Here is a 16204-nt window from a genome sequence, read left to right on the forward strand (position 1 = left end):
GGTAAAGGGATAAGGAGTGAGGAAAGCTCCAGAGAGCAGGAAAGAGGAACAAAGGGAGGTCAGGGAGGAAACTGAAATGATAAATACAGGGTTTGATTTTGTTTACAAAACAGGGAGTTATTTACAGAGATGGTCCTGTCCCCTCCACCACCTCCTGCCACGCGGCGACAGGCTGCCACCTGCCATTGCTACAGCCTATCCAGGACAAGTATCCCTGCGCCACTCAAAATCATCCTCTCCCAAACAATTCCAGTCCTCTTAATGAGAGGGGAAGGGTAGATTGCGGGGCAGGGGAGGAGCAGGAATTCTGGCCATGCCAGCAGAATACAAGAGCTACTCCTGGCAGCTTGAACTTGGAGAGCTGGTAACAACAGGCACGCTAGTCCCCCCAGGACCAGTTTCTAGCCATCCACAGCATGCCACTCTCCTCCAGGTCACAGCCTGGAAGCAGGGGAGAGCTCCGTCCCACTTCACTTTTGGCTCCTCGTTCGTTGTTTCCTGTGGCATGCCATTGGCAAAGGGAACTCCCAAGCGGCACGGCACAAGAGCTGGGCTGGCAGGGCGGAAGGAGTGGGTGGCAAATGAGCTCTGCTGCGACGGAAAGCAGGCACAATAAAAGGACACAAACGGCAGCTGCAGCTTTGCTCTCAAGCCTCGCCGTGCGGATCTGCGGCACGCCGGCCTGCCCCAAATGCCTTCGTCCAGGAGCTCTCCGCAACCATCCCAGCCAGGCTCCCGGTAACTGAATGGCTCCTGCATTGGCACTTGCCCAGCAGCAGCTTGCCTCTGACAAGGCCAGTGTGCAGGGGCAGAGAGGATGGCAGGAACCAGCCCTTCCTCAGATCAGAATTTCCACCATGTCTGACAGGCTGACGGTTCTGGCGGCAGACAAGGTCTCTGCAAGGAAACAAACCATGTTTAGACTGTAAGCTATCTCGGGCTGGGACTGGCTCCTACTTTTATGTCTGTGCAGCACCTAGCACAACAGATGCCCAAGTGCTCCCCACAGAAACGCAAATGATACAATTACAACTGGGCCATTGTATTTCCTTGAATCCACAATGAATAAATAAAACATCTTGGGCCCAGCTCCTAAAACATGATGGGTGGTTTTGGGGGCCTACCAGGGGCTCATTTTCAGATGGTGCTAAGCACCCGCCCCTCTGAGAACCAGGCCTTTGTACGGTATCTTCATCCAGGCCCCCAAAATCACAAGTCACTTGTGTCACCCTAACTCCTTCCCCTCAAACCCTCCCTTCTGGGGCCCATCCACATACACTATGGGGACAAAACCAGCAGCCCCTGTGCTTAATTCAAACCAAATGGCGCGTCAGAGCAAATCCAGCCCCCTCGCACTTCCCCGGCTGCAGCGCCTGGGGGCTGAGAGAGGAGCTGGGGGATTCTTCTCGTGTTTGTGGTTTTCTCTACAGATGGCAAAGCCCAGACCGAATTCTGCAGTTAGCTTTGGCGGGGAGAAGGCAGCCTCTCCAATTCCTCCCTCCTAACTCTAGAACAGCTTCAGCGGAAAAACCAGATTGTCCCACCGAGGGGTGGCTGTGCTTGCCTGCGGCGGGTCTAATAAGCCGGGCTTTATTTCAGAGCATCAGGCCCAGATCAAAGCCATGCAACAGAGCAAAGTCTCTTTCCTCTCCCTTCCTTTCTCTCTTTCTTTGGGTTTTTCCCACACTCTTTTCTAGTCAAAGACACCGAGCCCCACCTAGCCCGGCAGCAGTTCAAGCATTTCATCCCCACCGTGCATCTCTCAGTCACAATTAGTCACTCTGGCGGTAGGCTGAATGCTGGCAGCCAGGGTGGAGTAACCCGCTGCTTGCTCACCCCTCAGGGATGCAGGGCAGCCGTGGCAGAGGGAAGGGAGGTCTCTGGGTTCACACTGGCCACAGGGATTCCACAACCACGTATTCGCCAGGTCGGATTCGCTGCCGGCCTGGACTCCATCCTTTGGGCGTAGGAGCAGCGGGTAGCGTGGTGGGCAGGACTTACCCAAGGCGTGCGCTGGATCACTGTCAAGCGGGGCGCCAGGCCCTTCGCCCACACTGCCGAGGCTGCTCTCAGGCGCGCCGTCTGTCTGGGTGCTCCCATCTTTGCTGCCACGTTTGGAGTGGAAGGGGAGAGGGCTGCAAGCAGCCAGGCTGGCGTTCTCCTCCGCTGGGACCTTGCCTGCTGGAAGAAGAGGAGCAGTCACCTTTAGATTTTAAAGGCCAAGGCCAACTGGATGGGCGCTGGCGTTAGTGAGCCAGGCCTGAGCTGCCTGGCAGCTAATGAGAGCTCCTGGTTTAGCCCAGGGTGTCAAGGCTCTTGCTGATGCCGGTTGTGATCAGGTTGCATGTTGGGAGAGCCTCCTCCAGTCAGGAAAGAGCCCAGCTCAGTGTAGCTAAATGCCAAAGGATGGATGCATTTGAGGAAATGCAGCAAACAAAGGGAGCTTACCTGGACTCCCTCTGGAAGGGGCCTCAAGCAACCGTTCAGTGTGGGTGGCACTCTGCCAATTCTGGGCCCCCGAGGCCGCAAAGATGGATGGCACAGACTTGGCTGGCCGAAGGGAGCCCTGCAGAGCCTTGCTGGGGTCCTTCCGTGAGCGCTGCTGCAGAATTTTGATGATCGCATCCTTCTCCAGGATTTGGGCATGAAGCGCTTTCAACCTGGAGGACAAGAAAGCAATGCACAAAGTGAGAGGCCGGCGATGTTACTGAAGGAGTTTGCAGGAAGGTGCGGGAAGTTTCAGCCACTCCATGACTGAAGCATCCTTCATCCTGTGGTGTTCCCTTACCATCTCGGCCAAGGGAATCTCGCTCGGACAATGCACACAGCCAGGACACCTAGTTCCCAGGGCTGCTGGTTGGCCAACTGGGAAGCCAGTTTCAAACTGGTCAGTGACCTAAAAATCTCCTTCGCTGCCATATCCGAGACTGACTATAGCGGAGAGCCAAAGAAAAACATGCCCTGTGAAGACCCATGCGGGACCTACCTGTTCTCCATCTCTTGGTGCTTGTGGTTGGCCAAGAGGAGATCCTCGTCGAAGCTGTTATTGGGGGAGTGACGTGGGGAGTGGTTGATGATAGTCGTGTCCCGCTGCGCAGCAGCAGTGGCGGCCGCGTCCATGGCAAACTGCTTCATGGTGCATTCCTCCAGATACTTCTGCTCCCACTTGGTCATGTCGGCCTCCAGGGCTAAGATCTTCTCTTCCTTCTCTCTCAACTGTTCGGCGAGCACGCGGGCGCTCAGCTCCGGGGATCCTCCAGGTGGGGCTCCCACCTGTCTCTGCATTGGCAAAGAAAAAACAGCACACAACATGAGCCTGGATCACAAAGAGAAAGGTCCCTTGAGTGCAGTGATCAGAGATGGGCCCAACCTGCAGGGTTTGGACCCGGATCCAGAGTCTGGGGATACTTGGGCTGCGCATTCTTGATCGCCCCATCCTCAGGAGTCTGGCACAACCGGGCCTGGCCTGCACTAGCCCTTCTGAGCAACCCACGCCCCTTGCAGCTCCTGCTGCTGGCAGGGCTCGTGCTGCGAGGGGACTGGTGGCCACCAGCATTCTGAGCCACCATGTCACCTAGCCCTGCTTTGCTGCCGGCCTCGCCGCCGGTTCCCTGAACCCTTCCTCACCTGCTGGGCCCGCAGCATCTTCAGCTCCTGCTCCAGGCGAGTGCGGAGACGCAGCTCCAGCTGCTCACGCTTTTCGCAGGCGGCCTGGAGCTGGGCCAGGGCCTGTTGCAGCCTCTCCACCTTCTCCACATACGCCCGCTTCTTCCTCAGCTCGTCCTCCGTCTTGGCTGCCCGCGTCTGGGCATTGCTTAGTGCCTGCTCCAGCAGCTCCGCCCGCCGGCGCTGGTCCTCGTTGGCGCCGCGCAGCAGCGAAATCTCCCGTTCCAGCTTCTCTTTCTCCTGCTGGTGCTCGTAATCTGGAGACGGCACGGGGACCAAACACATTAGATGATGGTGGCAGTTCAGGACGTTCCCGGCTGTAGGAATTTCGTTCCCGTGCAAAACGGAGGGGCTGCGGCTCAGAGCTAGCACGTTAGGGTTCCGGTCTCTGATCTGACGGGCCACTGCCATGAGCAAATCTAAACATCTGCTCCCAAAATATCTGCCCGGGGAGGTGTTGCTTGTTCCACCCCTGCTGAGGCTGACCGGCTTCCTAGTCTCCCTCACACTGACATGTCTGTGCTGCCCATGTCTGTCCCTGGGGCGGGGAGTGGGTACCATTAGTGCCACATGCTATATGTGAAGCCATCCTGGGCCATCGCCAGGGAATCAGCTGCCATGATACAGGGCAAGAAAGAAGAAAATTCCTTGGAAGGTCGGACTGGCCCACAATCTGTACATCTTAGGCAGTGTGCCAAAGGAGCCATGCCAGTGATGGGCAGCTGACTTCTCCAGGGACACTCAAAGGCAAATGCTCAGAAGTCGAAAGCTCTTGCCTTGGTTAAAAACATGTTAGTGTTACCTTTGACTAAGGTTGGGTCTACATGAAAAAATGGACTTAGGACCCAGGTTAGTGTAATGCAAGCAATTCCTTCCTGGCCGGAGCTAAATCAGTCCCTGTCCCACTTTCCCTTTCCCCTGCGCCCCCTTTCCCTTCCCTAGGGTTTTGGTGGGCAGTTGCTGCCACTCACGGAAGTGGAATCAAGCCAGGAAGAGACTGTCAGGCCCATTCTCTGCCTCTGGCAAAAACGTTTTCTGCTTAATAAAAAAAAAAAAAAATCCCAACCAAGGGAGAGCGGGCCCCTGGGATTCAGCATGGCGGGAGTGCAGACTGAGCTCTGGAACAGCCGTTGGAATGCAAAGAATCCAGGTCACACTGATGGCTGCTGTGATTAATAGCTCTGGTTTGAGTGCCAAGAACAGCTTAGCTTTGCCTGGGGAATGGCAAAAGCTTCCAAGAGAGGATCCGCCTCTTCTCCTATCTTAAAGGGACCTAACCCTTCCTTCCTCCCCTCTCCAACACATCCACCCCGAAAGGGTGCCAACACGCTCCGATCCACCGGACAGCAGAGTTACAGCAACAGGTAGCAGGGCTGGCCGTGCAGGGAGCCTTCCAGGCACAACTGCACAGCACATTCACGGCGACCAAGCCTTGCCCTGGGACTTACTTTGTGCAAGCAGTTTCGCCACGGTCCCCTGGCTGCCTTCTGGGTTCTCCTGCTGCTTGCTGGCCAGCTGTTTGTTTGCAGATTCCAACCGCTCTGTTTCAGATTAAATATACAGAGATATAATTTTCAGAATGTAATTGACTGGGAACAGCCTGGTTCTTGGAAGACTCTGTTGGTATTAGAAACCCATCTTGAAACTGAACCTCCATGAAATGATCCCGATATACCAGGAAACGTGTCAGGAGGCAGGCTGCTGGGGATCTGTCACCAGAGGGGACTGTCACAAGACTGGGACCAAGAGGAGGAAGTCACAAACTGGTCCCGAAAGTGGCTACAACGGTGGGATCTGAACAGAACAAGGCCTGACAATTGGAGGCCAAACATCTGCACTGAACAAGGACCTATCTAGTGGGGAGGGATTGTGGCAGGAGGACCAGTGTGGCTACAGGGCACAGCATGACTCTGATAATAACTATCTTCTCTTGAGCTGAATGACAGAGTCTGAGAAGGAACGTGCCCCAGAATTTCCCATGGCCCCCCGTCTAGTGCCATCCACCGTTTCTTACCTCTCAGATCCCGGTTGAAATCTTGAAGCCGCCGCATCTCCCCATCTTTCTTGTTCCTCATGGCTTTCTCTAATGCCTCTCGCTTGCAAGACGCCTTCATCAGGTTTTCATAGTCCTCAGAGATTCGCTGGATCTCCGTTTCCAGCTGCAGGAGGAAGACACGACAGACTGGTTAGACAGCCTTGGCACGGGGAAAAGAATGGAGAAGATGACTGGCACAGCAGATGTTTCAACAGGAGGTGCACTGCAAAAGCAGCACCGCAAACGGACGGGGCTTCAATGGGTAGGAAGTGTGTCTGTCATGGGTAGAGAGCTGGGTTTAAGTCCCACGCTAGGAGACTAGGGGCATGGGGCCGGTTGTCTCATCCTGCTCCTTCTTTGTGTCCAACACAGGACTCGTGGGCTCTGCTCAGCCGAGGTCTAAGCTCTGGAATAGCAAGAGCTTTGCAGCACAGGACTGAGGTGCACCAGGGACGCTTGCTCGCTGTCTGCCTGCGCTTGCCTGCCTCACGCCGGCGCGCTTCATCTGTGAGCGTGACACATGGCAACAGAAGGATACAAAGCACCTTTTGCCACCTCACGCAAACTGCACACAACCCCATGCTGGCAGACGCTGCCGACAAATGGCTTTGCAGGGTGCCACCGGACTCCATGATGATTTGCATAACCTCACCTGCCATGATTGCATGACCTCACCCGTTCTGCTTTGCCCACTGCCTTCAGAGCAGCCACTCAGAAGGCCCATGTATTATGAGCCCATTGCAACGACCGCCACGCTGCTTGGAGATTTTGGGCTTTGTTTTAATTTAAGCCAGTTCTTTTCAAATGGCACCGGCTGTCTTCAATGGTAACCCTGCCCCCAGCTTCTCCTCCTTCCCCCAGCTTCCCAGACTGTCACAGAGAAGCACTTCCATTTTCCTTCCTGTGACCCTTGGATCTTCACTCCAAGATCCCCTTGTAAGGCGATAGTTCTGCTGTCCCTCTAGCCCCAGGGCTAGCCCTCTTGGAGCAGCTCATCTTACAGGACCAACCCTTACGTTTTCAGTGGCGGGATGGCTGCTGCAAGCAGCTGGCAATTGAGAGGTGCGCCATGGGGGTTGAATCGTTCTGCTAAAGCTTCTTGGTGCACAGTCCCTCCTATCCCTGGCTGTCCCTGGCTCCAGAGTGTGAGGGGAACTCTTAGTGTGTGGAAAAGCTCAGGCCCTTATATCTTTAACACTGAGGGATCAGCCTCCTGAATGTGTCTTACTGCGATGACCAGGCTGAGCGACACAAGCTGTGCGTGCGCACCTCTTACTTGATTATGAATCAAGAACTATACTGGAGAAGTTCTAGTGTCTTTCTCCACACGGTCTCCAATCTTCCTCTCACTGCTGACCTGTCCTGCCTAGTGAGTTCCCTGCCCTCTCCCCACCTCCGCAGGCCTGGCATGTGCCCTTCCCGATCGCCCATTTGTTCTAAGGGGAGAGGCTTTCCCCGTGGCTATGGCTGGGCTGGGACAGGCCTCCCTTTGTATGCCTCTCCACAAAGGGTTTTCTGTGGTGTCCCAACATAGAGCCCAAGAGGAAGGGATGGCCAGAGAGGGCCCAGCTGTTAACAGAGACAGTGAATGGACTCTTTTTTTATCCACCCAACAACTGGCCTGGCTGCGGACCTGTTGTGCTGTGTGCTCCTGAGGCACAGCTGTTAAGGGTCGGCGGGAGGAGGCAGAGAGTGTGACAGGGGAAAACATGAAAGGGGATGAATTTTCGCAGCAGCTGTCTGATCTTTCTCGAGGCAAGAGACAAAACCATCCTGGGGCCCTCTCCTCCCAAACTCTGCCAATGCACCCCAGTGACGACGTATGCGCTGTCTCTTTACATCTGGCCCACAGAGCCAGGCAGGAGGCGGGCTGGCGGAGGTTCTAGGAGGAAGCTCTGCCATGAAGCAGATGGAGTCGCTTCACGAATAATGCTCTGATCGAGCTCCTTGTTCAGTGTTCGCAGAAAGCGACCCGACTGCTCCCTGACATGAACCGAGCCTGTCCTGTCAGGCTGTGCTATCGGAGAGGAGAAGCAGCCCTAGGATGAAAGCATCCAAGTCTCATTTCAATTGACATATTGGAATCAAAGTTGAGGGGAAAGGCAAAGCTACTGCTCCTGGCCATCTTGGCCCCGGCCAGTGTCCTGAGCCTGCCTGTTCTGTGCACAACGGCCCAGATGCTGAGAGGTATCCAATGGGAGTTAGGTGCCTGAGTACCTTTGAGGAGCTGGGCCCCAGCGCTTTGGCTGAGAGAGCGAACAGAAAGACACAGGTGGCAGCGGCTCCGCTCATTTACCTTCTGAATGCGGCTTGCTTTCTCACTGTAGCTCTCAAGCTCCCGCCGCAGCTTTTCGTTTTCCCTCTGGAGCTTCTCACTCTCCCGCCGCAGCTTTTCGTTCTCGCGCAGCACCGTTTCCATCTGGGCCAAGTGGCTGCTGGCCGACACGGCCTGGGCTTTCATCAGAGCCTCCATCCCAGCTGGAGTAAGCGAGCCCAACGGGGTATGGCATAAGGCGGCCTGCTGGGGCAGGAAAGCCGGGGGCATAGCAGCCTGCATCACCCTAAGAGAGGTTACAACAATTAACCAGAGACACTCAATAGTGTTGTTTGGTACCCGCTGGGACGCACTTTAAATGAAGGAGAAGGGATGAAGTGATGGGAGCTGCTGGGATGTCACTCCACTGAGATCTCATGCCACAATTATTTCTCTCTCCTTGGACCCCTGCATGCTCTTTGGGGCAGGGATTGTCTTTTTGTTCTGGGTTTGTACAGGACCTAGTGCGCTGGGGTTCTGGTCCACAAGCAGGGCTACCGGGCACTGTGGTAATAGAAACAAATCAGAAATCCATCTCCGGAGCTCCCAGAAGGAGGTCTCACATCACGAATATTTTAAATATTTACTTGAACCTTAAGGGGAAAAATGTAACCTGGGAATGTCAGAAATCTCTGAGGCCCCCCCTCCCCGTGGGATGAGTGGCACCATCTCGTTTACGGCTTTAACACCTGCAGCCATGCATACATCAAAGGACAAAATGTGGCAAGGGAGCCCTTACAATATTCAGATTCAGGGTAATTTTCAAACGTGTAAGGGAATCTTTAACAGTCTCCGAATGCATCTTTCGGACAGAGATCAGGCCCACCTGGTTTTCAAAGTACAGATTCCAAGGAAATTGTTAGCACGCTTATCAGCTATAGACTACGATTTTCAAAACTCTCAGCGTCGGCCTAACCCTGCTCTCCCTTAAATCAGTGGTAAAACTGCCAGCAACTTCAGTGGGACCAGATCTAGGCCAGCGCTGAATGCTCAAGATCTCACCTACAATATTTTGGAAAGATGCATCCTGGCACTTCACTTGCCTGTCAGAGATCTTATGTAAAATTTTCAAAAGCACCTAAATCTCCCATTTTCAAAAATGATTTAGGCCCTAAGACGAGATTTGTAAAGGTATTTAGGCATCTAAAAATGCAGATTGGTGCCTAATCAGATTTTCAGTAGCACCATGGTGCCTGACTCCCATTGATTTCAAGTACCAGCAGCTTTTAGTGCCTAAATCACATTTCAAAATGGGACTTAGTCACCTTGGTCCTTTTTAAAATTTTACCCTTTATTTTAAAAAAAAATGAGAGTCCTGTAGCACTTTAAAGACTAACAAATTAAATTTCTGTAGGCATAAGCTTTCGTGGGCTGCAACCCACTTCATCAGACAAAAGGCCCATGAAAGCTTATGCCTACAGAAATGTAATTTGTTAGTCTTTAAAGTGCTACAGGACTCTCGTTGTTTTTGCTGTACACAGACTGACATGGCTACCCCCTGGAACTTTTACCCTTTATTTGTAAGCCACATTTAAAAGAAAACTTTATACCACCCAACACCATCATCCCGTGCTTAACAATACAATACAAATACACTTATCAGTGGCAGCCAGGCATAGCTCCATGTCACCACAGTGTCTGTCCCTCTCTCTTACCAAACTCCAGGAAGTTAAAGGAAATGCCTATTCCCCCAAGCAGCGGTGCCAATTATAAGGGGTTGGGGAGGACCTTCCCCCCACAAGGTTTTTGCACTTGCTCAAAGTTTCATAGACCGCGGAACCAGGGATGGGGGGGCAGCGACCACTTATAAGCAGCGGTCCTGTACTAACTGGGGCCGGAGCCATGCAGATCTTGGTCACAAGACCACTGAAATTGATGGCCAGAGGGGTGGCTGCTCTTGCACAGTGAAAAACAGGGGAGTCTGCTAAGATCTCAACTTCTGGCACCGGCTCATCCACCGGGTGGGGATGAGAAAGGGGAAACTCCTGTGCTGAGGGAGACCCTGGGTGTCCACAGGAGGAGGAGAGACGAGCAGAGACCAGAATTTGCCCCCTGCCCCACTAAGAAATATCTGAATTGGCACCACTGCCCCCCAAGGTGGCTCCTTACTAAAAGTATCCAATTAATAAACATTTACTGTGCTTGGAGGGCATGGAAAAGGTGTGCTAAGCAGATCAAACCCTGATACAGGGACCCCCACATCCTTTGTTTTAACGAATCTTTAAGGCTGCTGCTAAGAGGGCCAAGATGCCATCTCCCCAGTGATGGTGTGGCAGCCTCCGAATTCAGCATGGCCACTGTATGGGACCCTGACTGCCAGGTGCTTCCCAGAGGGAGCCAGGCCTGCCCTTGATGGAGGCCTGGCTGTAACTGTGGGTCTGCATTCCTGGAAGATGATTTGGTAGCAAGAAAGAATAAAGACGTCCTCCTCTCCACCTGCCCCCTCCTCCTCGCTCGGTTCCCTCCAAAAGAGGGCACTTCCTGTCTGAGATATTATCTCGTCCAGTCAGCATTCACTGGGGCTCGCCCAGCAGCAGACATCACGGCTTAGTCTCCCCACCTTCCCCAACTGTGCAGCTAGCTGAGAAGTCACAAGGACAGGGGCGGCTGGGAAATGGGGTGTGGCGGGGACAGAGAGAGCCGGTGGGGGGGAGGGGCGCGGAGGTAACACTCAGGGTTTGGTCCCTCTTCTTCTACTCTGTATTTCCCTCATTTTAAGCAACCAAAGAAGCGCTTTAGGTGATCAAATTGCCAGGCAAAGCGGAACACATGATACCCTAAAGTGGCTAAGATCCCTAAGAGCAGCTCTCCATATAGGTTTCCACTGTTCGTGACCTAGGTCAAAACGCTAGCAAGGACCTCAGCTAGCAGATGGATCTGCTGAAGCTAGAGAAAAGGATTTTCACCCACACTCCACTTACCAACCCTATGATGCAGCCAAGAGAAGAGAGGCATCAACTGCCTTTCACAGAGTTACAGGAGTGTAACGAAGAACAGAATTCACCTTAGGATTGCAGGGGGTGCAAGCTGGGGGTGGAATCTGGTCTTTGGCAAAGCCCAGGATCAACGGGGCGGTACAGAGTTAGGCACAGATTTGTATTTACCAGGGCTCACCCTGGTACAGCTGGCACTGTTCTGTAAGAACTCCTCACTTCCACCTTCCTCTCAGTGCAGAGAGGTGAGCTCCCAGTGTCCACATGCTGCTCAGATTGTCAGAGTTTGCACTCCCCCTGGGGATAGTGCTGGTAGTTTTCCCACATAACCGGGAGAGCAGTTTCCTTTCTCCCTTCCAAATTTAGCCATTTCCTGATTTAATTCCAACTCCCAAATTAACCAAAAATTCCACTTGGAGCACAAGAGGAAAGAGGTTGTGAAGACACAGCTTCATCTGCAAAACGATGGGTCCGGCCCCTCCAGAGACAAATGTAGCCCATGGAGCTTCGAGGGTCAGACTGGAAGACCCCCTTCCCCACCCATTTCTGCCCCACAGAACAAGGCAGCTCTTCCAGAGCCAGGAAAAGGTAGATTGATCTGGAGCAAAGTAAGGATTGAAGCAGGCGGGGGAAGAACACTTCAGGGTCCCTACGCCTCATCTCCTTAGTCTGTAAAATGTGGCTTTCTCTGCGTATGCAGCCAGCCTTGGGCATCATACCCAGAGAGGGCAGTGCACCCCTAGCCACGGTCTGTCCATCAGCCACACGGCGTAGCATCGATATAGCTGATCCCCCGCCCCCTTGGCTGTTAGCAAGTGCATCCCAGGAAGGAAGGGACCGGCAACGCATGCTCCGCCACCGTCACGTGCAAGGAGCTAGATAAATGTTGTGGTTACCTGACTTCAGGGTGCTGAAATTCGGGCCCTTCCCTAGAGCAGTGCCTGGGATCGGCCAGGTAGCTGCCTGCCGGCTCCTGGGGGGGGATGATGTAGGGGTACTCTGGAGGGGGACCCCGTGGCTCCATCCCCTCGGCATGCTGCCCTCCAGGGGCTGACAGCTGGAAGTGCCTGGAAAGCTGGGGATAACTGTGGGAGGAGCTCAGGTGGCCCTGGGCCTTGGCGCCATTCCTCTCCAGCGACATCTGCATGAGGCGTTCGCTCAGCGACCTCACGTGCCCATGCTTCAGCTCCTTCAGTGACATGTCCTGGCGCTTGCTGCCGCTGCCCGCCAGGGCGCAGGCCCGGCGCTGGCCAGGCTCCGCGGGGGCCCCCAGCCACGGCCCCCCGGCCTGCTGGCCTCGCTGCAAGGCGTAGTACTGGGAATGCGCTTTGGCCTCCTCGTAGGTGGGGAGCCGGTACATGTTGTTCTCCAGGTAGACGTGATCGCAGTGGTGCTCCTGGCCCTGCGGCTCCTGCCGCGTGGACTGCTGCACCATCTGGTTCTCTTCCTGGGTGAGGCTCTCCAGCGAGGAGCGGGGGCTGCCGGTGCTGCCCCCGCCACGCAGCGCCTGCTGCTGAATAGCCAGCAGCGTGCGGTTCTCGGTGAGGTTCCCATACCTCAGCTGCTCCTGGATGAGCCGGTGCAAGACCGTCCCAGAGGAATCCTCCGCCGTCCTCATCCTCAGCTAGTCACTCGGCAAGGCGCGGCCGCCCGGCGCAGTAAACACGATACAGTCCCAAGGATCTAGCGGCGCCCGAGGATCCTACAAGAGAAAAGCACAGGGATCAGCTCTCAGCCAGGGCTTTGTTCGTTCCCTGTTCCCAGAGGATTTCATTTGCCTGGAGTCCCACCTGAGAGACGCAAAAGCCTCCCACCCTGTCGGAGCAAGGGTGGGGGAGGAGAGAAGCAGCCCCGTTCCATGCCAGGGGGCCGCCATGATGGCAGAGCCAGACCAGGCAGGACACTAATCCCATGGGAGGCTGCCAAGAACTAGGCCCTTGGGAATCCTGCAGGTTTCAGCTCCTTGACCGAATCCTGAAGCGGGCTGGAAGCGGACAGAGCTCAGTTGGAGGGAACGCAGCTCTCATATGGAAAGCCTCCCTGCCCAGCTGCCCACTGCTTCACTGAGCCGCAAAACCCCCCTCTGATCTTAGGTGTCCTAAAGGGAACAGCGCCCGTGGGGTGCGGAGTGAGGAATGTCAGCTGTGGGGATCTTTGCTGGCTTCCCGGTGGTGAATGGCCTCAGCACCTGGGCTTAGCAGGAGTGCACTTGAAAATCAGTGTGAATATTTTGAGCAACTTGATTTACTACCCTGGAAAGAGTAGGTCACGGGATCGTAGCATTTTGTAAGTGAGACTCCCGTTAGTCTACCTTTCATTGTGGGGGCAGGGAAGATGTTCTGTTAAGTGTAACAAAGACGATGCTCTCAGCTCAGCAGTACCCAGAATATGCTAGACTTGGCAGCCCCACGTTGCACTGGCAGAGAATGTCCCTAATTCCTGAGTAACTTGCAGGACAGAAGCTACAGTCCACCCAGCAAGAGGATTTTAATCTCCCGTACTTTTCGTCTCCTTAAAGAAGAGAGATGTCAAATTTGGGCCAAAAATTAAAAATGGAACCATCTACAAAACCTAAAATCAACAAGATTGTATCCACAAAACATTTCTTGAACAATTTCCATAGGATCTAATTGTTTTAAACAAATAAAAATGCCCACGGGAGTAGCTGCAAACATTGCGACACACTGAGCAGAAGTGAAAAGGGTCGTCTATTTTCATCACATCCATTGAGAAATGAAAAAATAATAATACTAAAAGCTTCATAGTGAAAAGTCACATAAAGGAAACCAGATTTTCAAGATTATTTCAGTTTTAAGCATCTCTGTCGTTATGGTGTTCTAGGTATGTATGCTGTTCATACATCTATCGAAAGTTTAAATATGAAACATTTATCATCTTAATGAATCAGCCATGCATGGAGATACCAAGTGGGGTAGACCTTAAAAACATTCTCATAACCTTTTCTTTGCTCTCTGGAAACCAGAAACTACAGCTGTAGCCCTGGTCTGTGCATGGTTAGTAGTTTATTGAAGAGGGATGCTAGCTAGGGAAGTTAGATCATTGTTTTTAAGTTATGTGTCCTCTTTTGCACTCAAGCTTTAAAGCAAGTGAATTCCAAATGCGACATTTGATCACCTGTTTCTAGTTCTACGCTACTGCATGTGGGTTGGCAAAGGCAGATTGCTAATCTCAGGTTGCTTCATACAAACATACCTCAAATATTGGTTCCCAATACAAAAGGTTCTTTAAGAGGTCTTCCCTGTAGGTGAAATCAGGAAACTCTAAACAGACCACCTTTTCAGTGAGCCTCATCTCAGGACCAACTCAGACCTCTAAGATTTAAATCTAACCCCAAACTGCCTTTGGGGAATCAAAATAAAAGAACCACACATCTCTTTCTGTTTCACAAGCCCTGGTGCGTTCTCACAATGAGGAAGTCTGAAATATTGGGTCAGGGAGCATGACTACACAGATAGGAAGGTAAAGAAAAAATTCCTCACCCCACCCCCTCCATAAGTGCCTCCAGCCTTTTACTATCCATGACTATTTTCACTCCTGGATCCCCATTCCTAACTTGTTATTAATGTGGTTGCCTTTCTTTATTCCTGTCCCGCTCCACATATTTTTATACATTTCTTTAACTCTGCCGTCACAAGAAAGTCCCTTGAATTGCACTGAGCCTAATCTGAATGAGGGCCATCAAATAATAGGATGATCATTTAAAAAAAAAAAAAAAAAAAAAAAAAAGGAGGAGGTAGCCAGAGAAAACACACAAATCAAACACCGGGACGCTTTCTAGCCAGTTTAAAGGAGACCCAGTGAAGAAAGTTTGTAACCCAGGAGATCACCCTGGAAAGCACCAAGCGCACCTAAGCTTGCAATACGATTGACGCCCAGCAGCACCCCATGGGCGAAGCCCCCCGCTTTCTCGCCTTTCCCAACCCAATCGGTATAAATAACGCACCTCCAGCGCTTTCAGCAGATTGCCAGCTGCAGAGTCGGGCTAGGTCTCTGCCTTGCTGCTGCTGCTGCTGCTTTGTTTTCCAAATCGCTCAGCCCTGACATCACCCGGGTTTGGATTGCAATTAACATTCTTTCTAAGTGAGAACCAGCTCATGGCCCCGGAAAGCATTTGCCAAGCAAGACAAAGAGAATTCTCCAGCCCGTGGGGGGCACAGGCACCTGTAACTCAAAGCGAGCCCAGCAAAGCCCTGCTCACCCCCACTTCCCGCAGACACCCCCCCCACTCTAGTCATTATGGATTACGGCCCAGGCGCTTGCAGGGATACTGTGGGGAGGGGGGAGCCAGAGGCAGGGAAAGCCAGGGGGCGATGGGAAGGGGGGAGCCGGCGGCTCACGCCCGTGGAGCGCAGAGCCAAGCTGCGTTCCCAGTCCGACCCGAAGCGGAATGAATCGGGGCCGATAAGGAGCCAGGGAAGAGGATCCGGAGAGCTCCCCTCTGGCCCCGATGCCGCGGGGACGGGCGGGCGCGAACCTGCCCAGCCGCCCGCTCACCCGGCGCGGAGTGGAGCGAGCCTTACCGAACCATCGCAGCCGCGCCGGCAGCGCCCGGGAAGGAAGGAGCGAAGCGGAGCGGCGCCCGGCTGGCCGGCGCTGTGTGAACGCAACGCTCCCCGAGTGGTTCGGTTCTGCGGCGCGTGCAGCTGGCCCGGCCCCTGTGGCTGCTGGCAGGCTCTGAGCGCCGCGCCGGCCCGCGCCAGCTGTGATGAGCGCCCGGGAGGGAGGCCGGGCCGCCGCGAGCCGCTGCTATGCCAGGAATGCGAGAGTTTCAGGTTCCCCCCCGGGATCAAAGCTAACCGCAAATAACCTCGCCGTGCCAGCTGCGCCGCGCCCCGCGCCCGCCTGGGGGCGCTTGACACACGAACGCGGCGGCGGCGGCTGGGCTCGCTCGGGTTCCGAGAGCCCCGAACGCGGACTCAGGCTGCGGGTGCGAAACCGACTCAGCCGCTGAGTCCTGGGCCCCAGCCCCGGGGACTAGCAACGCTGCCTTATGCAGGGGAAATTCTCAGCCCCCCTTCAGAGGCGTGTCCCCAGTGCAAGGGGGGCCCTCCCTGGGGGGCTCCTGGGGCAAGCAGGGGCTGGGATGGGGGCATGAAGCACCCAGAGAGCCTCTGGCTTGGATTGGACAATTCCTTTAACTCCAGGACCACCCTAGAGACTTGGCAACCCTACAGACACCTGAGCCCTGGTAGATTTGGGGCCTTTCTCTTGTTTACAGATGGGTTATTTCCTTCC

At 54.1% G+C, this 16204-nt stretch overlaps 1 protein-coding gene across 1 annotated transcript; it reads right to left on the minus strand.

The window, feature by feature from the left end:
* Positions 1-218: 218 nt before the first annotated feature.
* Positions 219-15995, minus strand: AMOTL2 (angiomotin like 2). The gene is made up of 10 exons (XM_067538706.1): positions 15490-15995; positions 11845-12650; positions 7998-8262; positions 5681-5825; positions 5115-5207; positions 3628-3923; positions 2987-3279; positions 2449-2660; positions 2002-2181; positions 219-897 (listed from the first exon to the last, which is right to left on the minus strand). Exons 2-10 carry the CDS (start codon positions 12564-12566, stop codon positions 839-841), a joined length of 2265 nt encoding a protein of 754 aa, XP_067394807.1. The 5' UTR covers positions 12567-12650; positions 15490-15995; the 3' UTR covers positions 219-838.
* Positions 15996-16204: the final 209 nt, after the last annotated feature.

This window comes from Emydura macquarii, unplaced genomic scaffold, assembly GCF_026122565.2.
Source record: "Emydura macquarii macquarii isolate MOO-44397 ecotype Brisbane River unplaced genomic scaffold, CSIRO-AGI_Emac_v2 contig_499, whole genome shotgun sequence".
Lineage (NCBI taxonomy): Eukaryota > Metazoa > Chordata > Testudines > Chelidae > Emydura > Emydura macquarii.

Coding starts and splice junctions, on each gene's coding strand:
- AMOTL2 (XM_067538706.1), bottom strand. CDS start 12,566: ATGAGGACGGCGGAGGATTCCTCTGGGACGGTCTTGCACCGGCTCATC. Junction 5,826..7,997: donor AAGCAAGCCGCATTCAGAAG/GTAAATGAGCGG, acceptor TTCCTCCTGCAG/CTGGAAACGGAGATCCAGCG. Junction 3,924..5,114: donor GGCGAAACTGCTTGCACAAA/GTAAGTCCCAGG, acceptor TGCCGTCTCCAG/ATTACGAGCACCAGCAGGAG.